This window comes from Balearica regulorum, chromosome 1 (genome assembly GCF_011004875.1).
Source record: "Balearica regulorum gibbericeps isolate bBalReg1 chromosome 1, bBalReg1.pri, whole genome shotgun sequence".
Classification (NCBI taxonomy): domain Eukaryota; kingdom Metazoa; phylum Chordata; class Aves; order Gruiformes; family Gruidae; genus Balearica; species Balearica regulorum.
In genome coordinates this window covers 51203800-51226969 of record NC_046184.1, presented here as the reverse complement: position 1 = coordinate 51226969, position 23170 = coordinate 51203800, and the positions used below count along the sequence as shown (strand labels likewise).

Below are 23170 nucleotides of genomic sequence, written 5' to 3'. Positions count from 1 at the left end.
GAGAACTTTACTCTATCCAAAAGGGCACGCTGATGGCAAAGAACAGGTAGGGATATATACTGACGTTCGCAGTTGACTTCAGCTCGAAGTTGCATGTTGCTGGTAACAGTGAAAGTCTAAGCTGAAGACTGGCACTCTCCAAACCAAATCACACCACGCATCTCTCCTGAAGTCATGTTCTCTCCTGCAAAGGGCTGATGACTTCTCATCCTCTGTCCTAGCACTGACAAGACTATTTAAATAAGCACCAAAAGGCAAAGTTTCATATTAAGGGTAAGACAGGTCCAGTTTCGAGACAAGAAATGGCAAATCAAGTTTGTAAAATATTTAATAGAGCGGTTTCCCAGCAGACTCCTGACCAGAACCATAACCAGACTTCTAAAAAGTATATATATTTTTAGATCTGAAAATTTGTCTTTATTTTTTACAAAATGGATTCCAGGAAGTTTAAAAGGCAATATCATAGAGGACTTGGGCGCAGAAATCAGGTGTAGTCGTTCAAAGCATTCAAGTAGGAATATGGTAATATAAATATTTGAAAAGCATCCTTTATCATAAATGTTCAAAACAAAATGTATAACTCATTCCAAACTAAAAATTGAGCTTTATAGCACATAATTCCCTGAACAGAAAAAATAAGTGACTTTTGAAACATTTCTAAAGGCCTGAAAGCTTTTTCCTTGGTTAGTTACATTAGAAGACTTGCCTTTGATTAAATTCCTTCCTTTCCAAATATGGAAAGTATTACATCAGTCCACTGTTAAAACAGACAATATGTTGCAAATTAATTCTGGTATAGTATGTTCCAACAAAGCCTAGAGTATAAAGGTGCTGAGGTGGCTTTGAGTTTAGTAGTCATCTCCTCTGCTGACAACCTCCTTGCACGTTGGGCGCAACAGTATAGTATGCTCAAACTGCGCCGTGTATGAGCCTTTAATGTCGCATAAGGGAGGATACGGATCCACTATACCCAAGTCGCACAGGTTCTTCAATGCCATTAGGTATTTGCTCTCTCCCAGGCGATCTAGCCATCTGCGGCAGAAGGCAAGAGTACCAAAGTTTTCATTGATAACATTTAGCAAGTGTTTTGCTCTTGGAAGCCTGCAGAAAAAAAAAAGACCATGTTTGAGAAGAAAGAGGTATCACCCACGAGCATTCACTACAGAAATAAAACACACCAATTAAGAAAAAGGTTAGCTTTCAAAGTATTTTAAGACACCTTACGATGTCTTTCTACATCAATCGGGTATTCTGTTCACAAAAGAAAGTGCATTTTTCTCCTGCCAAAAGATACCCTTCAAGACAAATCTGAACGTTGCCAAACACACAGGCCATCCATTTCAAATAACGGGATGTTAGATTGTGAACGCATCTGCGTGTAACTACGCAAGCAAAACTAAATGCAGTGACAGGAATCATTCTCTTAAAAAAAAAAAAAAAGAGTGACTCATTTTATAAAGAAAACCAGAATTCTTCCTGGTTCCCAAGCAGCTGACAATCTGAACTAATTTAGGCGTAAGCTTGTTAGCTTAAAACTGTGAAGTTTTACTTCTGAAGTCAAATACTTGGTAAGCTTTTTATTAATCCTTCTTACAATATATAAGCATAAAAATTAGAAACATAAAGATCTGCTAAGAAATAAACTTATTTATAAGTTTAATAAACTGCTTTCCAAATATAAGCAGCTCCTTTCCAACCCTTAGGGTAATTCTCCCTGCACCCCCTCAGCACCTTTTTCATGTAACTAGATTGTTCTACGAAGACAGAACAGAACTATCTGGAAAAGCATGTCTGCCTGCTATGTTTCTAACCATAACAGCCTTGACTTCAGAAAATATGTTGCACTCCTAAAAATGCCAAAATGCAATCCCAGTGAAAACTGAAAATTAATAAGCTATTTCATTTTATAGCAATATGTTGAAACAAGAACTTAAACCCCACAAAATATCTATACAAAGAAACAGATAACATGAATAACTCGATATATTCTGGGAACATGAATAGCTCGATATATTCTGGGAACAGCACCAAGACAAAGACTGTGGCACACAACCATAATACAGATGTAGATTAAAAAAACCAACTATGTATTTAATATATAGACTAATATACAAATGATCTATACATTATTAATAATAAAAATTACTAAAAGTAGGAAGTTAAAAAACAATCTAGATTTCTGAAGACATAATAATGTATTTTCTCCATTTCCAGATTATTTGGAATTGTTCCAGATTTACAATCAGAGCATATTTCATAACAACAACATTGCTAACACCACCCTTTGAGTCCTCTCACAGTCATATTAATTAGTGAAGAACTTGCACTATATCAAATTTGAACCCTGAGGGTTGTAGCTCTAGCACAATACAGCAACAAAAACACCAACAAAAAAATCCAACCTTATTGGCACGTGCCCAACATCAAAGTTCTTCATATAATGAGAACACTCCATATCATCATGGACAACACCTTTTCCTGTGCTACCGAAGGTTTCTATAGCATATACTTCACCCTCCTAAGGAGAGAAAGAAAAAAAAAAAAGGGAACATGTTGCAATACAAAAAATAAGTGACATTGGGCTGTTCTGATATAACGATCTCAGCGTAACAACTTCTGAATGCAATAATTAAGTATGAATAGATTCAATCACCAAATCAATGTAGAGAAAAATTCAATACAGAGATTTCACACAGTAAAGTTACAGACATCTCCAAATCATCAGCTATTTCTGTTTACCATTTTATTTGTTTCAAGCCATAAAGTAATTCTCCTTTGCTATTCAGATAGAAGTCCTAGGAAACATGTAGTTTAGACATAGCAAATAGATGTTGATTACAGAGACTTACTGCACTGAAGAACTTTCTGCCCAATTTCTGCAAGAATTTTCTGGTAACAGCTGCTAGTATAAACCCTTAACCTGCTCATTTCCACTCCACAAGATGAATTTCTTCAAGAAATGAAGGTGATATATATCTGCAAGGGCATTATCAAAATTCTAGCCAAGAACATACTGAAATGCCATTACATAAACTTATTTCTGCCAAGTACATTCACATATCCTTAATGGTAGGACTGTGAAAGGGACTTAACAAGATAGGGCATCACACAGTAAGGGATAGCAGGAGCTGTGTTTTTCAGCTTATTAAGTTACTTTGAAAGTCATAACCCAAAAATAAGAAGCCATATGAAAAGCAGTAACACAGGCTTCAAATTCATGACCAACTCTTAAAGATGCCCCTGAATAGTCAACTAATTTCATTTAAAAAAAACCCAAGACACAAAACCACAAAAACCCCACACACAATGCCACAAAAAATTCACTTTACACCCACTTTTTCAGAATAAGGATTGTCGGAGGCTATATTTCTCTCCATCACAAAAAACTCATTGAATTGCAGTTTGATACAATAATTAGCACAGTACAGTAAGAGCTTGTTCCACATTCTTCATTGACAAAACTCACTGTCTTTAACGATGTAGGATTGTGTCCTAAGTAACCTACAGAAGCTGAAGAAATTAAAAAAAACAAGTCTTCTCCCCAGTATCTGGATATTCAGTTAAAACAATCTCAAAGCTCTGAAATCTGAGTAAGATTTGCTTAAAGCACACTTAAGTCTTAATACTAGTAATATACTGATGATGGATGATATACAAGACCTAACCATTCACTAAGCTAAAACAATAAAGGCACACAAGCTTTTTCCACCTTCCTTTTCCAACAGTCTTTAGTCTCTTTGCACACCCCTATAGATAAGATGCTAGTTCAAACTTTGTCTTTTTGCTCACATCATTAAGAAGGTGATCAACAATTATGATACAAGTTTTGGGTGATGAGAGTGAGCCTACCTCAAAAAACAATCCTGTCCAGACCACACCTGTCCCTATTCAGAGTCTTATTTACTCTGATAGGCTTACTACTGATCATTGGTGATCACTGATCAGGCTTAGAATGAAATTAAAAGCTCCTTATCTCATTATCATTCTTTTAAATAAGCCTTCTTATCTTGTTAGCATACAAGCTTACACCAAAATGATGGCTAAATCTCAGGTTACAGATTTTAATACTGCCTTTCTGATTGGTATAGTTTACCACACCATGTACAGCAATTTCTCTTCCCCTGCTCCAAAATGCTATTCAAACAACATCTTTCATCTAACGTCTCTCACTAACTAGAAATATGCTTAATTATTTTGTATCTGCAAAGAAAAACTGCAGTGGAAGCTTTCCAAGAAAGATACCATATCTAACTGTACTTGCAAAAAGTCATCCGAAGCTACAACACTACAGAAATATTTCTCAAGAATTACCTGAGCAAGATACAATTGTTATTTTTTCTTTTTAATTACTGAGTAAACAAACAAGGAAAGTGTGAATGACTGGCAAGGCTGAACACCTTTCAGGAAAACACTGGTCCCTCAAGAGGGACTCTGGTCTGTTTACAAGGGCATGTAGTGACAGGACAAGGGGTAACAGCTTTAAGCTGAAAAAGAGTAGATTTAGATTAGATATTAGGAAGAAATTCTTTATTGTGAGGGTGGTGAGGCACTGGAACAGGTTGCCCAGAGAGGTTGTGGATGCCCCCTCCCTGGAAGTGTTCCAGGCCAGGCTGGATGGGGCTTTGGGCAACCTGGTCTAGCGGAGGGTGTCCCTGCCCATGGCAGGGGGGTTGGAACTAGATGACCTTTAAAGGTCTCTTCCCACTGAAACCATTTGGTGATTCTAAGATGCTAAGTTTACCTCAAAATCTGAACTCCTGTTCTTTTCCCTGCTCCTAAGTGCAGCATTCCAACACTGCATTTCAGTAATCTATACACATTGAGAAATATGCAAGCATTCTGTAAGCATTACTAAGGCCATTCAGACTTCAAGGTGGGTTTTGTTTTTGTTTGGCAAGTTTGGTTTTTGTTTGGTTTTATTTGTTTCATTGTTTTGGGGGTTTTAATTTTTTAAATTTTTTTAAATAGCAGGATTCCAAGGCTTCAATTTCAGAAAGTGTTAGATGCCAGAACACTCCAGGGCTAAATGGAGAAGCCACTGAGATGAAACAACAGTGATCACTCCTTTACAGGAACACTACTAAGTACAGCAAAGTTTTTCTTCTGCTGCTATTACCCACCAGGATCACAAACACTATGCACTAGGACTGCACAGGAAATATTATTCTTGCAGTGTCAGTTGGGAAAACTTAACAGAAAGATTTAAGAACTCCATTTACCTCCATTCTTGTGGCTTCTCCTCCTTTCACAATGGGCACCGTTTTTCCAGCGTGTATCCTATATGGCCCAATCGAGTGTCCATTCAAATTACGAATTGGTTTCACTTTTGAAGAAAACATTAATATTACAGGCAATTTCCTAACAAATATTAAACCCTTTAAGGCAATATTGAAAGTACAATAGTGACTCATCATATTGCAGAGGAACCAAACATAAAACCATCCACACATCTTGCACAAATTCCAGCCAAGACACGTTAGTTTTGTATGCTATATCAGAACTTCATTATTAAAGACTAGCGACTCCAACAGTAACAAAACTTTATTAATAAAGTCCAGCAGCAGGTATCAAATCATTTGTGCATTTTGCAACAGCTGTTTAGCCTACATCTGATCTGTTAAAGACACTTGGAAGAAAAAGGCAAGAACATTCCTCCAGAGGAATGACAAGTCAACCGGAAACATTATTTATGCATCACTCATACCATACTTCTAGTACAGAGGTCTTTTCAATAAGATACAAATAAATCAGTATTTGTACAAAGATATATACTCTAAGAACAACTATCCTTATATAAAGAAAAGAACTTGCCTTGGTATGTTTTGCCATCAATTTCAACCTCGTAAGACTCCATAACTTCTTGTATGGCCTCCCCCACATCACAGAGACGTACATCTATTCCAGCGCACTGAAAATAAAGCACAAATATAAATGGAAAATAATTGCAAGGTTTACTGTAAAAGACTTGGTAAATGGCTTACATAATGATCATACCTTTATTCCAGTATTTGTGGCATCCTTTACAGCTTGTAATAGTCTGTCATATTTTGGATTGAATGTGACTGTAAAAGCACAGTCAATAATATGACCTGCAATCAGCAGAAGTTAATTAGTGTCACAGCCTTTGCACTGAAAATGTTCTCAAACTTTTAATTCATAAATGAAAACTAACCACTAATATGTGTCCCAAAATCTATTTTGCAAATATCATCATACTGCAGGACTGTTGGATCTCCAGCATTGGGAGTGTAGTGGGCAGCACAATTATTCAGAGAGCACCCAGTAGGAAATGCAAGACCTGCAATTAAACCATTCTCCTTTATCAGCTTACGTGAGCAGTCTTCTAGTTTTTCACTAAAAGGCAGAGGGGAGGGAGAAGAAAAAAGAGAACATAACAGTTGTCGTTAATATTTCTTATGATGACTTCAAATAAATCAATGCAAGAAGAAAACCTCAGAAAAATATTCAAGCAAATGGTTTAATTTGAAATCTTAAACTACTAGTATGCTAACTAGGAGACCCTAGACTGGAAAACGTAAGTATAACATAACAATCTTCAGTTGGTAGTGTTTTTTCTACCCTTTCTTGGGCAAAATTGAGCACTTGGTAGTGTTTTTATTCTGAATTTAAAATACCCTTCCTTTAAGAGCTACATTTAACCCGTTCTGCCTGAGCAGCAGAAGTTATACAATGGAAGTTTAGGCAAATTAAATGCATTCTTTACAATTACTGGGATTTAAAAGGAAGGAAGAGAGAGAGAGAAAGAAAAAGAGAAAGAGGGAAAAAGAAAAAAGCAATAGTATAGTCCTCTTATTTATTAAAAAAATTCTAATTAAAGAAGGATAATGATTTTTTTTTTTTTTTTATTTAAGTGATAACTGTGATAAAAGAAAGCCTTATGAGGCTAGCATTTATTCTTGGTTTTCATCTACTCTCAAGCTGTTAGCTACTGGAAAGCTACAGATCCCTGTCCACCAGTGCATACTCCTGTAGCGGCAGTAAATGATGTAAACTGCAACTCACGTCAGTGCACCATACTCTGATTTTATTTAAGAAAGCTATTCACTCAGAGCAGTCTAGAAAGAGAGCTTATTTTAATAGGCAAATCCCCATTGTCTGAGGCACTTTAGGAAGAAAAGTCATGTTTTGAGAAAGTTGTTGCTTATAACAGTCAAACCGTATAATTCAATATGACAGATTTGTTTCAGCCAGACGAGTGATGATTAAGGCATCTGTCTGTCTTCCACTTTTCCTGATGGTGTATTATTTCTTTCTGTTATCCTTGCACAGTTACCTTGGGTATCAGCTCTGATTAGCTTTCTTACTATCCTACTCTTGCCAGCACAGTCCTCAGTCATACCAGGTTGAAAGCACCTGATTTTGGAAGCTAAACTGTCCTGGATCAGTGCAGTACTTGGACAGTAGACATTCACTCTAGATAAACCAAAGGACAGAAAAAGGAAGAGTCAAGAGAATCAGTTCAGGCTAATTATTTCTTTAAACTATACCTTAATCAAACTTGTGTTTATCTTAAAAAAATAAGTTAGCAAATGGATTATCAGCCAAGAACAACACAAAGAAACATTGTGTTTCTCCAGAAACATCAGTCAGTGAAGACTAAATATAGACAAAATCTTCCTGCCCTGGACTGAGTACACAGCCATGCCATTTTTATGCCTCTTTGCCCACTTCCAGCCTCAGACTGCGCCTGCATTGCTCATCCACACAGCATTTCACTGACAATTCTGGCAAAAGCCAGGATGTTTACTACTGCTATTGCTGCTTCCCTCAGCACTGCAAGAGTAGCCAGGGCACAGAACGTTAAAATCAAGCATGTACTCAAAATAAGTGATCATAACTGAAAGCTTAGTTTGAAATTCAGTATGATCACAGACCCTGTAAAGCTGCATAAGCTAAGCATACGTTACAAGAGGAAACTTCAAGGAAATAATTGAGGATACCAGTTGCGTACATCAAACAGAAATCCCCCCAACACTTGTAACACAGTCAATTAAGCACACAAAATTGAGACTAAATCCCTCTTCTGCAGAAAGAAGAAAAGTCTACAGCAGAGGTCTTTGAGAAGATCTGTGTCCTCACCAGATTTCTATCATTGTCATTCCAGGTTTTATCCAGCTCATAACGTATTTCCTCACTTGTCTGTGTGCCTCTGCAGCCTCCCGAAAATCATTCCAGATTTCCTCACTGGCTTGGTCTAGTGCTTTCTTTTCTTCACTAGTTGTTCTCCAAGCAGCAGTTCGCCTTCAAAACAAAGCATGTCATGAAAAGTTACCATAATCACAGTAGTCATTACAACTTCTGTCTAAAGCCTTCAAAGTGTTTATTATCCAGACAGGCCTACATCCCCCTATGCAATGGAAAAGATCCTGATTTATAACATTTTCAGAATAAAGGAAGCCTATAAAAATCTATCAGCACTACAGACTGGCACCTGTGAAAGGCAGTAACATTGCAGGAAAAAAAAAAAAACCCAAAACAAAACTGAAATTTAACTCAGTTAGACCATGAACCATTTTATTCCCTTTACATTTTCAAAAGCTTTACCTCCCAACCCTCCCAAAAGCCCGGAGAAGCAGTGTGCTTGAAGGATGCATAATACTTTTCAAAAAGACAGAACAAGGATATAAAATTCAGATCAAGACCTGCAATTCTACCTTGTGTTTAGCAGAGCAAATCAACGCAACAGGTTTATTTTTTGCACAATCTTACTTATTCAGACAGTGCTGTACCTGTATGGAGAAGAATCTCAGCACTGTAGTGTAGCCACTTGGCCCAGAAACTGTTACTGACAGAGAGACAATAAGGTCCTTCAAAATTTAAGAACTTGCAGTTCCAGTAATACTTTCGCCCATCCTCCGGATACTTAGGTAATAACACCTAACACAGTGCATAGCAACTATTGACACATGCCAGGAAACTACTTTTGAAAATTTGCTGGATGGTGAATTAACATTTGTTCCAGGAGAATACCACTCATTTTGGCTCTCTGGTAGGTTCATAGAACAATTACAAGAATAATTTTCAATACAAGGCTAAATATAAGATTAGTTTTGAATGTTTTTTTATTATGCAAGAAACCATGCAACTAAGGTGACAAGAAAACAAGCAAAACAAAAAACCCCAAAAAAGTAATTTAAGTACTCCAGCAACTGTCAGAACTTAATTAAAAGACTACTCTTCTGACTACAAAGGAGAGATAGCCTTCAAAGGTGAAACTGTAACCCTATAATGACACAAAACCCCTTGGTGATAACTCAAAGAACTCTGTACACGCTATGCAGCACACCCTGGTAAGTGCATCATAAAAGAAAAGGGATGAGGGACAAGATGGACCAAAGACACTGTACTACACCAAAGTTTCCAAATTTAGAAATTAACTCTTACCTTTATGTAAATGAGCTGATTCTAAACAAACAGCTTCATATGCACAGTTCAAGGATTGCTTTTTGAAATCCAAAAGCGTAGCTACTTATGTGTTTCATAGACATGTAACTTGGCTCCACTCTAAGAGTTTCCTTCACAGCCAAAAAACAGGTATGAGTGAGCCAGGAGACTATGCCCTGCAATTTTACTGCATTTTAAACTGAGTATTTATACAGTGTTAAGAGGCCTACAGTCCTAAAGCAGAGTTGAAAAGATAAAGAAGGGTAACAGGTGATGCCATAAAATTTTTCTCAGGATGACCAGAGGATCCAAATATTTTGAGACCCTTTTGTTTGCTTCCCTTGAACTTCCTGCTCCTTTTCAGATAAAGTAACAACAGTGCAAAAGAGAAATCCCATGCTCGCTATTCTGAGTAGTCTTCTTGCTCCAACAGCAAGCATCACACATACTACTCTTAGAATTTGCCTTAACACTAGTAAATTCCTCCCAAAAAAACCCCACAAAAGCAACAGGCTGCAACACCCCAGTCTCCTTAACGAACACGGAGACTGGACTACTGCCAGCACAGTAGTCATGGCACAAGAAGATGGAAAATGCATACTGCAGAGACACGGCAGGGAGATGGACTCGGGGATCCTTTCAGACTGCTCTGGATTCCAGCAGGGAACACCCTCTCGTAGGAAAAGCTGCTACTGACAGAGCCTGGGCAGCTGCTCTGCCATCAGTCATAGACTTAAGTGCAAACTCCAGCAAACTGGCAGGAAGCCATCCTCACTCTATCCTACTGTATTTCAGCATATAGTCACTCCACGCAAGACAATCGGGGGACAAAATAGCCTCTAGGTTTAAAAATACTGTATCGGACTCAAAGCATTTTGCTGCCAAAGCTGCACCACTGCCACCTGAGCGCTCAGGAAAGGAGGAGACAAGGAAACCTGCTTGGGCCTAAGCATTTCAGGACATGCGAAAAATCAATTGATCAGATAAAGGTCTCACACCAAGTATCAAGTCCTCTGACAGGTACATGAGCAAGCAAGCTTTTCCAAGGACAGTTTCCCACTGTCTACCGCATAAATCAGCTTAAGAAGTTCACCTCTTGCTCCAAGCCATTTGTTCCCATCTTTTCACTCCAGTTCACAGCCCCAGTTTTCGCTAGTACAAGTCTTTATAGGATTGCGCTGGAAACTAGATTTTAGTGATAAAAGGTAAGAATTCCAGAAAATAACTCCCCTGGATTATTTTAACCCAGATAACAGCACAGGGGCAGAAACACGCAGGCAGGGACAAGAATTCCTTAATCCCACTTTAACAAAATCAGTATATCATGAAAAATTGGTTATAGCTTTTCCACTATCCCTGTTGTCACATCATTTCAAATTCAGGTGTCTTCAACAAAAGATGCAAGCCTTCAAACACAACTGAATACTCAAGATATAAAAATATCAAAGCTGTTAGTCTGTTGTCTACAGAAGAATTGATTCTCTGCTATTTTTTCCCCTGAAAATTGAATGATACCCACTTCTAGTTCAACTTCCCACACAAAATACACAATTCTAGGTTGATGAGAAGTAACTTTAGAAAGCATGTGACATCAAGAGTTAAGAATAGAAGTGCAACTCTTGAAAATAAATCAAAGACAAAACCCTATTGACCTCAGCACGAATAAGAGAAGCAGCACAAAAATGCTTCACCAATATACAAAATGGGTCCTTGTTTAGCCCCAATCAGCAACTAAGCACCATGTGGCCACCCACTCACTCCTGCCCCTGCCCCAGTGGGATGGGGAGGAGAACTGCAAGAAAAAGGTAAAACTCATGGGTTGGGATAAGGACAGTTTAATAGAACAGCAAAAGAGGAGGAAAATAACACCAACAATACTAATAAAAGAATATACAAAGCAGGTGATACACTGCAATTTGCTCACCGCCTGGAACTCAATGCTCAGCCCATCCTTGAGCAGCTATCCCTCCTCATCAGCCAGTGCTCCCACCCCTTATATACTGAGCGTGACATCATATGGTATCAAATATCCCTTTGGCTAGTTTAGGCCAGCTATCCCAGGTGTGTCCCCTCGTAACTTCTTGTGAAAATTAACTCTATCCCAGCTGAAAACCAGGACAAAATGAAACTATTATTCAGAAGAAGAAATATCTTGGCATTCATGTCAGCTACTAATTTAAGTAGCTGCTTATGTTAGGAAATGCTAAAGTACTCATAAGATTTAAATTAGGAACAAAACTAAGCATATATTTGCTTAAGCAAATTATATGAAGAAACTATTTCAGGTTCCTTAGAAGAGTATATTATTCTTCCATAGCAAAACACTCTTGGTACAGAAAAGATGCCCCACTTAAATCCTGTTAGAAAAGGTGGTTTGGTGTTTTTGTTTGTTTGGGTTTTTTGTTTTTGGTGTTGGTTGGGGTTTTTTTCCCTTTTCAAATGAATAGCAGCAAACCCAGAGTAAAACATTTAATCTTCGATAGCTGGATACATAACAGAGGTGTAAAAACAGTGTGTCATTTTTTAATAAACTATGAACATGCTTAAGATGTTTATAATCTAATTTCCTGGATTGCTTAAATCACATCCTACTGAATGTGGCATATGCATATACAAACACTTAACTCTTAAGCATGAAAGAATCACTCCTGGATCAGCCCGTCAGGACTACCCTGTGAAAGTCCTTCATTAGCATGCTAATGTTGTATATACAAACAAGGCAGTAATTTATAAATAAATATGAGCACACCTTGTGACCAAATGGGAATCATTAAAAAGAAGAAAAGACTTCCTCAAAACCGAATTTTAATCTCATTAAAATGAAACCATATTATCTGTGAATATCTGAACACAGTTTAGAGGATGTTCTAGACTCTTAACTATGTTGCTTACACTGTATGAGAAACAGGCATTGACTTTAAACAACCAATAAATGTTTCAAAGTAATTTGATTCCGAAAAAAAGAGTAACTGAAAACTAAACAACACCTTCAGAAATATTTATATTTATCTACTCCTCCTCCCTTTTGGCTTAGCAGAGTTTCAGAGTTTTGATTCAAAATTTCCTGGGAAGTTTTCAGTTATACTCAGTCAAGCTGGTATCCTAGTTCCTAACAAAGCATAAGGAAACAGTAGTACCCCATGAAAACATAAAAGGACGCAAATCTCCATTCCAGTAAACCACTAGAAGCTGTTCCTTGTTTAGTAAAATTGTACTTCATTCCCACGTCACTATGAATTATAAAAAACAGTGTAGGTGATAATAACTATATATTCCTACATACAAAATTAAGCAAAGTGCAGAATATACCACTCAGGCTTTTAAACTAAACTATCTCATACTCTGACACTGACGTATCTCTACCAAATAAATAAATAAATAAATAAGCAAGAAGTTGACATCTAGATGCCCCCAAAAGTACTGCATAACAGTGCCTCATCTCTCTGAATTTTAAACCTTCACTCAGTACTAATTCAGACCATATTTTTCTTACAAGCTGCCTATTGAAATCCTGTTGGTCCCCTGGCTCTCAAGGTCCCCTGCCTCATGGCGATTCTGCTCATACAGGCTATATCTTAATTAAAAGGGTAGGGAAGGAGGAACCTTTCTGGCTTGAAGACTTCTATTCATCAAGTTCTTAGATGATTCAGTTTAAAAACAAAAGCAAAAACGCACATTACAACTCACTTTGTCCGTTTAGTTGTACATTAACAGCTCTGCAATTCAGCAGGTCCAGACCATTTCTTTTTTAAGCTAAAAAAACTCACCCATCTTGTGTTGGTGGGTATTCACATTCTTCTCCCTTCGGGAATATGTTGCTGGGAAATAGATCACATATTGGAATAGAAGGTGGATCTGTCTGGACCTTAGCTGTTGAGTATAATTTAAGAAAGTTTTACATATGGTACACTGGAAATACCAAGTATCTTATTTCAACCATAAAAGTTAAATGGCACAAGTTATCTAAGATTCCCTCACTAGAATTTGGACTTTACCAAGACAACATCATATCACGATGCTCTCATATTTGGCCAATGCTCAAGATGGCATTCAGGGATACCAGAAAGAAGAAAACTCAGCCAGACTTAGCCTACAAACCCAAACTGCACCCCAAAATTTGTTTCAACTGCCAAGCACTTACACATGCTTACACCAAATATTCATGCAGTCTATCTTTATTTTTGTGCTCGATACCTACGTCCTTTCTTTTTCTTCTTCTTCTTCTTCTTTTTCCCTGTTGCTCCATCTCCTTCACCCTCTCCATCTACAGGAAAGAAAGTGCTCAGGTGAACATAAAATAACCTTAAAGAATCAAAGAATTTTGAATGAGACACAAAACCATCTGCACTATCTGGAAACACTTCTTTCACAGCAGAATTTAATGGATTAAAAGAAGACAGCTAGAAGCTGCCACTAAACCAGTAGCATTTTCAGCCCCTACATCAAACAGAGACCCAAAAAAATACTTTCTAAAGTTGATGACTTCAATGTATCACCAAACAGAGAAAAAAAAGCAGCTCAGGGAAAGAGTTTTCAGAAAGCCCGACTTCAAATTCCTCTATTCTCAATTCACCCAAAGAGACATCTGGGATTGAGGGAGGGGGTGAGAGAGAACTGTGTTAGGACACAACAGCTAATAAAAGAGCTAGAAACTCCTGCTTCAAACCCATCTTCTCATGCTTCAGCTAAAGGAACTTAATGCATCTGGAAAGATTAAAACCCCAAACAAGTAAAGATGACAGCACTTAGGTCAGGATGAGTTTAATCTGGAGATAACAGGGAAAGTCACAAACAGCACTGAGCAAAATTGCTGCGTGTGGGATGTACCAGTAGGAGGTTTTCAGAGAGCACAGCATTTAAGCACCAAGAATGGGCCACACCATGTTACAGTCACATTTGGGAATTAACAATAACCCCATGGACTTCACGTTTGGCTACATCCTAATGCTTACTTCACACACAATGAAGTATTTATCTGATGTGGTACCATCTAACTAAACCTTCTGGACCTAAGCACAAGTTCATTTCAAAATGGGTTAAGTACTAGTAATCTACATTTAAACATTTACTTTGACCTAAAGCAAAAAAGTAAAATTGAAAGAACTTGTAGAATCAAGTCAAAGCACTGCCACTTTTAATGCATTTATACAGAAACTAGTATTTGCTTATTTATCTAAAAATAAAACCAAACCAAAACACAGACCAGTTGTTTCAGTCACTACATGTCAAGCCTCTCATGGTCAGTGTCCTCTGCATTTTTATGCCGTAGTGACTGCTATAATCCTGTAGCAGGGGCAAATTTCAGTAATGTGTCACCCCCTCCCCAGCTCATTTTGGCATTAAGTATCTTAAATTAAATTTTTGTAAAAAATTGCAAGTATAAATACTTTATAACTACAATGTAGTCCAGCCTACCAGATTCTCCATCGATCCATATTTCATAGGCAGATGAAAATTCTTAACAGCACATATAAATTTCTTTAAAAAGTGGTAACTTTTCCACATTCCTCTTGACCTTGAGCTGCGCTCAAACCATTCATCAAGAAATGAATTAGATGCAACTTCAGTTCATTCACCAAGATTTTTTTTGATTTAAAAAAAAAAAAAAAAACACAACCAACACACGCCAGGCTTAAACTGCAAAAAAAGTACAGCATTTCTTAAATGTTGTCGCTGTTGCTATCTACTTATTGTGGCTTTTTCAGACATCACTGCACGTGAATCTGCCAACTGCAAGCCAAACTAACCAGGCCTACGCTTTCATGTCCTTGAAGACTGCTGCAGACTAACTGTGCTGCCAGAAACATAACTACCGCATCTGACCAATACCCTATTTGTCTTCAGGTTATTCAGCTGGTAACAAAAAAAAAATTCCCACCAGAAAAACAATTTCAGATCTTCGCAAAACTGAAGCCCAACCTCATGCCATTTTGGTATAGCTGTTTAACACCTTCGCCTGAAACAAGGCAAAAACGTTATCTATCAGCATATTTTAACGCTGCAATGGAAATGTGAAGAGCCCTTCCTAATCTCTCCCAGATTTCAAAATGTATAAATCTTATTTCTGAGGCCACTCAGTTATGGGTTTATCAAGGGGAAAAAAAGAGGGGGGGGAGGGTAGGTATTTTATTGGTTTTAATCTGATGCAGCATCATGTCTTAACACCTCTGACACTACACAATTAAGACTGCAAGTGGTGAGAACCAGTACAGGCAAGAACACACAGTCCTCTTCAAAAAACTTACAGCAAATTTCATTTTTCTGAAAAAAATATTGTTGTTTTCCTAAAAAACACACCCAAGTCTAATATGTGGAAAAAAGAAAGATTATGATTTCAGTGATAGCACCACTTTGGGTTTTTTTTGTACTTTCTAATACTGTAATACTAATTGCTTATACTGTAAAATGCATAGAAGAACACAGCACTTGATCTGCAACTAACAATGTTATTTCTCTTGAGATGGAACTATAACTATTCTAACAATTTTCACAGAATTCTTTTCATTGTATAAAGTTTTCACTATCCTCCTCAATACTTCTTTCTTTAGTTGCAATGATGGCAAAGCACATATTGCACTAATTATCTTTCAACTCCATAACCTGAAATATACCATAAAACAAATAATCAATCAGAATATACTTCTATGGAAAGTAATTGCACAAAACTGCATGCTATATACAGATTAATTATGTTTAAAGATCAATTTATTTGTAATTTTATGTATCCCAGCACACCCATTTTATCTTTTTAAACTTCTGTATCTAATCTATTTAATTGAATTATGAATTTCAGCAATAGCCAACAAAGAAGACTTCTAAGCAGAACAATAAGAAACATTTTAGGGTGCTGAGCCAACTTTAAATGCTACTTCACAAGAAGGAAACTAAATTACTAACTTTAGAAATGTATTTTCTTAAATGTCCATTTCTATTGAGAACCACTCATCAAAAGAAAGGAAATACAACATTTTTATCTGATATTCCTAGAGCAAAGATGCGTCCAGCCTGGATTTCGATACCAGACATTTCTAAGGCACTTGCTTAGAACATCAGCTGTACAGCACAAGCAACACAGAAGGTGTATAATAAGCAACACAGAAGGTGCTTGTGTAATAATCTCTCCCCAGTTCACTTTTAATGAAAAATCAGCATTACAGACAAACAGGTTTCAAGTCACTGGTAAAGACTCTTAAGACCTTCTATTAACTAAAATGCTCCCTTAAAACTTTCTCTACATTTTTTGTTCTTAGCCAAGAAACATAATTTGGAATATAAATTTATACAGACCGTGGTAATGCAAGTGAGAATTATTAATACTTTACCTTATCTTAAGCTAAACATTTTCCTGCAGTAACAAGATCATTGAAAACAAGAAGCTTTGACAAACCTGTTATCACTGTTATTTTTATATATATATATGTGCATGACAGCTAAATTGTTGCCAAAAAAGTAAAATATAGTCGCATCTCACCTCTCCCAAGCAAAGCATCTCTAAAAGGTTTGTTAAAATGGGAGTCTAGGAAGAAGCTGAAACTGGAAACATCACGAAAAAAGATAAGTTACACTTGCCTTCATCATCATCATCTTTTTCTTTCTCCTCCAGTGCTTGCTTATCCAATTGTTTTGCTACATCATCAAGAGCACCTTCCATTTCTTTATCTGTTTCTTGTCCTGTTTGTAAAATTAAAGTATGACTTACAGTAAAAAGACAGCTCCACATTAGTAAACAATAGCCCTCAAAACTTTATAAAAATATTATGCTGTACTCATCCTACAGATATCAGAGCACATGCTTTTTTTTTTTTTTTCAGCAGACCCAATGTGTAAGATTGTAAGGCACTACAGTGACAGGTACTGTTATTGAAACTTGTGTATAAAGGTAGCATTATCCAGACACTTCTGATTACTTTTTTTCTGCCAGGGTAACTAATTTTTCTTGCCAGAGTAGCAGCCTGCTCTTGTGAGATAACATGGGTGTGAAATAAATAATTATAAATGCACAGCATGGCCATCACTAACTACTACCCTGCTAAAACAAACCGAAACCGTAGTTACTTTACACTATTTGCCCAGACTTGCTCCGGCTCTCTCTGAGAACTTGGGAGGGGTACAGAGACTCTATCATGCGGGATGACTTTTACAGCAGCAGTCTTATGCCTCTACCCCCCTCGGGGCATAGGAGGGGATGAGGGAAGGGGTGGCCTCTCCAGCGCGCACCGGAGCAGGGAGGACTTCCCTCGCCCCAGCTTCCCCGGTGCTGAAGAGCAGCAGCATCCTCCCGGCACCCACCAGCCCCTTCCTCGCCGAGGGGAGCCCCCTCAGCCCGCACAGCCGCCACGGGCCGGGACAGCGGCCTCGGCGGCGCCCACCACCCTACCCGCGCCCCGCACGGCAGATCCCTCTAACCGCCCACAGCCGCCAGCTGCCGCGTACGAGGCCCAGTCTGCCGGGTCGCGGTCCCCCCAGGCCGCCCCACCGGCCTGTCAGCGGAGAGTCCCGGCACAGTGCGGCCCGGCCCCTACCCGCGAGGCCCGCTTTGCCCTTCTTCTTCTTCTTGCGCTTCTTCTTGGCACCATCCTCCGCGCCGAGCCCCGCCGCGCCGCCCTCCGCGCCGTCCTTGTCCTCAGGCTCTGGCGCCAGCTCGCCGTTGAGGTGCTTCTCCGCCTCGGCGGCAGCACTGCCCGCCTGCCCCACGCCCGCCATGTCGCCGCGGCCGCGCCGCCTCCCAGACACGGTGTGAGCGAAAGAGACCGAGTGACGGGGCCGGCTCTCCGCTCTATGGTGAGCGCGGGGCACGCCGGGAAGGCTGGAGGACTCCACCGGGAGGGGAGGAGGAAGAGCGCGGGAGGCCTTTCTACCCTTCCGTCCTTCCCCGCTCGTCGCCCTTCAGGCGCGCACCGGCGGCCTGTGAGGGGATGGGGGGGTCAAACCGCCGTACCGGCCTGCCTGCGGCTGTCCCGCCGTCTGTCCATGGGTCCGGTCGCCTGCCTGGCCGCCGGCTGCCAGCGTGGCTGTGCCGTGGCCCGGCAGCCCCGCAGTCCCCCGCAGGCTGCCCCCGGGTCACCGGCCCGCGGTGTGGGGCACCGCTGGGTGCTGACGCCATCGTTGTTGTCAGCCTCTGTCCTGTGCCTGCTCACCTCGTCCTTACTCTTTGTAGTCCCCACTGACACGCAGAGCTGTGACCAGATGACACTGTATGTGTGTAAGTGTTTTTTAGAGGGAGTGTGTGCCCTTGAGTTTGAAAGGCCTTTTCTGCTCTCCTGCGTTTTCCAGCCGGCTGGAATCAGAGGAGTCCAAACTGCTTGGATGCCCCGAAACACTTGTAATGTAATTGGGTTTTGGTTTGGAGAGGGTCAGTGGAATAAGATGACAAGCTGGTAGCCATCACAAAGGAAGGTTTCAGAAATGCTGGCTGAGGGCCAACAGCAGAGGATTATTCTGCCTTCATTAGCAAGTATTTTCTTGGGGAAATAGAATAAAAAATAGACAATCTTGCTAAAACAAAGCAGTCATTTCCCAGTAGGAGCAGCTGTCACGAAAGGTTTTATAGCATTTAGAGTTGTGAATATTTTACAACTGAGTAAATTAATTAAGTCACGTGAGAGAGAACTTGTACAGAAGAAGAATAATTTAAGAAGAAAAAAACTTGTTCCAAGTCCCATGGAGCAAAAAAGGGAAGATTCTAATATGTGGTAAAGGGCACTGCCTTGTCCCCTTTCCACCACCATCTATAAAGCCAAGGAGAAATACCTGTATTATCAGCATTCATTAATGGTTCATTAAATCAGCATAATTCTTAAAATTTCTATACTGAGCTTATACTTGTCACATGTTTTCTACTAGTATAGCCATGCTGGCTAAAAATACTATTTTTTTCTTCCTTACTGGTATATTTTAACTCTTGCCTTAGATGTTTTTATAGTATAATGTGGCTTATAACTTTGAAAGGTTATAAATGGGTCTTATCCTGCATAACTGTGTTTTAAAATGCTTCTGCAGCCAGGTCTTTGCTTGGGAAAACTGGTAATGCCTTGTACCTCACTGAGGCCCAAATTCTGCCTCCTCAGCCCTGCTGAGGCTGGCTGCTCACTTCCATTCCACCCCTGTGGCTCAGACCCAGGGGCACTCACTCCCTCACTCCTGGCCTGCTGCAATTTTCAGCAAGCACGAGGCTTCAGAAGGCTAAGCTGATGTCTAGAACTGAACAAACTCCATCCTGGTCTGTGCAGGTGTCACAGCTGCATGTTCTTCAGGGCTTTTGCTTGTAAGAGCACTCGAACATGTAGACATCCAGCTGTGCCTTTCATGGGTCCGGGTTGGGTGATGGGAAGCTGGCTTCCCTGGGCTTAAGGCATGTTCAGAGCAGTGAGACATGCCCCACCAGTTGGGAACTGCTGTGGTACCACTTGTTCACCATTTAAACCATGTTGTTATATGTCCATGTCAATTCATATAACCGGACCGCCTCCAGGAGGGTCCTGTTACTGTGGTTAAAGCCAAATAAACCTTGCACGATAGAGCAGGTGAGCCATTTAATGCTCTGCTCCTATTTTCCTGCTGTTCTGTTGCCCCTACTCCAGTCAGAATTGTGTGTGTGAGGCTGATGGAGAGAGCCATGGAGGAACAGCTCTTTGTCATACTGAGAACTGATGACACAAAAAAGCATGTACGCTTATGTTGCCTAGAACACTTTTTGTTTATTCTAGTTTCCTATATAGGTAGAAGAGGAATCTAGAGAGCTAGGGTTTGGGGGTTTTTTGTGGTTGGCAGCAGGAGGAGGGGGACATTAGGGGTCAAATTCCCTGAATTCTCCATTTTAAGTCATCTTAGATCTTCCCGTTGTACATTTATTGTAGCTGGGCACTGTAATGGTCTTGAGATCCTATAGCAGTATTTCTACTTTTGTCTTTGATTTTAATTAATTAGTCTCTCATATACCAGAGTGTTCTTACCCCTCATAATATCCCCTTTGGTGCCTTTGACTGCTTGAAAAAGAGAGCTACCAGCTTGTGCTCCTGATCATTCGCTCCAGTATGTGCCAAAACAGACAAGTTGCCAGACCATGGATTTTGTTGACTCTAGAACTGAAGCCACAGGTAAAGGAGGCCAGAAAGCCTACAGAAGCCCAGAAAATACAGAAAGAGAGGTATTGACCAGAGGTAGATAAAGGAAAAATAAGGCAGGTAAGAATACATCTTGTGCAGGGGCTGCAAACATGAGATCCAGAAGGACATCAGAGGAAAAGGAACAACAAGTAGAACAAATATTTCTGTGATCAGCTGAATTAATGAAGCCAGTTTTCCCAGAGGCTTGTTTCTGTCCTCCCCAGAATGACTCCAGCATCATTCATGATCACTGAGGTACCCCAATGAAGAGAGAGATGCCTTGTGCTTTAGCACTACGTGTGCAGTTGGCCAGCTGACTGGTGCCACACAGTTCAACAGACTTTGGCCTGCCTTTTTTTTTTTTGGTGGGGACACTTTCTTGGGCCTCTGTCATCTACCCAGCTGCTGATTTTCATGAGGTGTGTCCAGGTGTCATTATCTTTGGGTGTGTTATTCTGCCAAATCTGCCTGAAACTGGAGATTTGCGTAAACCTTTTTTCCTTAAAAAGTCTACAGTTTGAGGTGATGTTACCGGACCCAGGACCACTCCATAAGCTGTGTTCATTAGGCTTGCAGAGAAGAGGACATGTTGGAAGGAGCAAAGTTAAATTAACCTTCCAGGTCACACTGCTTCTAGCACTATACTCTATATGAGAGTACAGATAGCCAACAGGATAATAGCATGATAACCAACATGCAAAAATAGGAATGCTGAATGAAAAAAATTGTGAAGTGGGAGTAAGAAGCTGGACTGACTGCATTAACAAAGCAAACATTAACATGAACAGACTGACAACTGGAGTCCACGTTCCCCACCTGGCTGCTTTTAAGAGGATCTGGTCTCTTAGAAGCAGAGGGAGTGAGCCACACCTTGTAGCATGCCCTTACCAGCTCAGATTTTTTTGTCCTCCTCCTGTTATTGCCAGTCAGCTGTTCCTAGCATTTAATACACATTATATTAATGAATGCTACATTTTCCAATTTCATACTATACTAGGCAGCATGATAACAAGACAGTGTTGGGCAGGCCTTAGGCCAGAAGAGACGTGAATACCATTTTTAGGTGGAGAAAGATACTGTTTTTTTTTTTTGTTTTCTCACAGTGGCTATTCCTTTTTCTTAACCAGCCTCCCAGACAAAGGCAGTGGCTGGGGAGTTAAGGGCTGAATGCCGTCCAAAACATGTGGTAACTAAGCAGCAGGACTTGAAACGCTTTCCTGAAAGACAACACAGAGACGCACCTCTTCTTTTTCTTCCAAGGAGGCAGCTCCCATTGCACCATTTTCCTAGCAAAAAAAGTTATGATCTTCAGGAAAAGGCTTCTTTCAGGGTATGTTATGTTTTGTCTTTTCTTTTCAAGCTGTATGTAAGTGTCAAGAAATTGCATGGAATGGAGTGGGGGTGCGGTCTCTGACAGCTGCAGTTTAATCCCAGAAAGAGGGGAAGGAAGGACAACTAGGGTGTAAGTGGCCTATATCAGTCCCAAGAAGAGTTGAACAGAGGAATGTTGCATTTGTTTCTGTTTATATTTCTGGGACTGCTGCCGTTATTTATGCATTTATGACCCTTTAATACTCTTTTTCCTAGCTTAGGGCCAAAACTCACAGTCCTTACTCAGCTCTAAAAATCCACTGAAGACAATGGGACAATTTTTATTGACTAAAGGTTTAATATCGAGCCTAAAGACTGGATGCAGACAAAAAAAATGTTTCTTGCATAAGAGCAAATATGTCTTATGAACTCTAGCAGGGAAGATATTCCCCCTCACCAACTGCTGAGGACAGAGGACATTTGTACTTCCTTAGCCATCATCACCCATAGCATTTATGATGGGAATGACAGCTGTCACCAAATAGTGTCTTCCTTAGCATTGGCAAGATAAAGGGCTGCCTTAATTCTGAAACCACTCCTTCTCTAAGATGGTACCTATAACCTAGATGAATTAGCTAAATCAAAGTGAATAGTGACAAAAGCAGCCAAAGAATTCATGTTTAACACTGTTCACTGTGGACTTCTTTCCACATTCCTTGGTGATTTCTTTTTCTTTTTACCAGACTTCGTACAGCCTGTCAGCCATAATCCAAACATCCTGGCTTGCATCAGCTAATGTCACAACTGCAACATCCTTTGGAGGACAGATTTTCAAAGGATGCAAGGAGTGCTTCTAAAAAGAAACAAATTTAATCTGTCTTATTGCTGACAGTCACCTTGAGAAGCACAGACTGCTGTTTGTGCACTCAGATTGGCACAAAGCAAATGCTTTTCACTTTGCATAAATGATGCATCCTGTGAAATACAAAAATAAGGCAGTTTATTGCCTCCTCTGGAGCTCATTTTTAAAATTGCTTTTAAGCCACAAGATTCACATGAACAAAACAAGTCATTCTCTGGACCAGTGCTTCAAAAAGACTCCTGATATTTCTCTGATAAGCAGCTATCGCATTAGGCATGTATGCAGATATGTGCGTTAGGATGTGCTACAGTGAGTGTCTCCCTGACAGCAGATCTCTGTGCCTGTGTGCAGACTTGGTAGGGGATGGAAGGCTGCACAACATCAAGGGTCCCCACACTGGTATCTTTCAAATAAATTTTTTATATTTATGATAGAGTCATAAAAACTTTTTTTAATAAAAGCATATTTATAGATGTGCTCACTGAGA

At 39.7% G+C, this 23170-nt stretch overlaps 1 protein-coding gene across 1 annotated transcript; it reads right to left on the bottom strand.

Annotated features, from left to right (window-relative positions):
* Nucleotides 1-310: 310 nt before the first annotated feature.
* METAP2 (methionyl aminopeptidase 2) lies at nt 311-18201 on the bottom strand. Its single transcript, XM_075748893.1, has 11 exons — nt 17928-18201; nt 16975-17076; nt 13604-13669; nt 13173-13275; nt 8101-8262; nt 6173-6354; nt 5995-6089; nt 5812-5908; nt 5220-5323; nt 2403-2518; nt 311-1101 (listed from the first exon to the last, which is right to left on the bottom strand). The coding sequence occupies exons 1-11, from the start codon at nt 18106-18108 to the stop codon at nt 849-851; spliced, it is 1461 nt and encodes a 486-aa protein (XP_075605008.1). The 5' UTR covers nt 18109-18201; the 3' UTR covers nt 311-848.
* Nucleotides 18202-23170: the final 4969 nt, after the last annotated feature.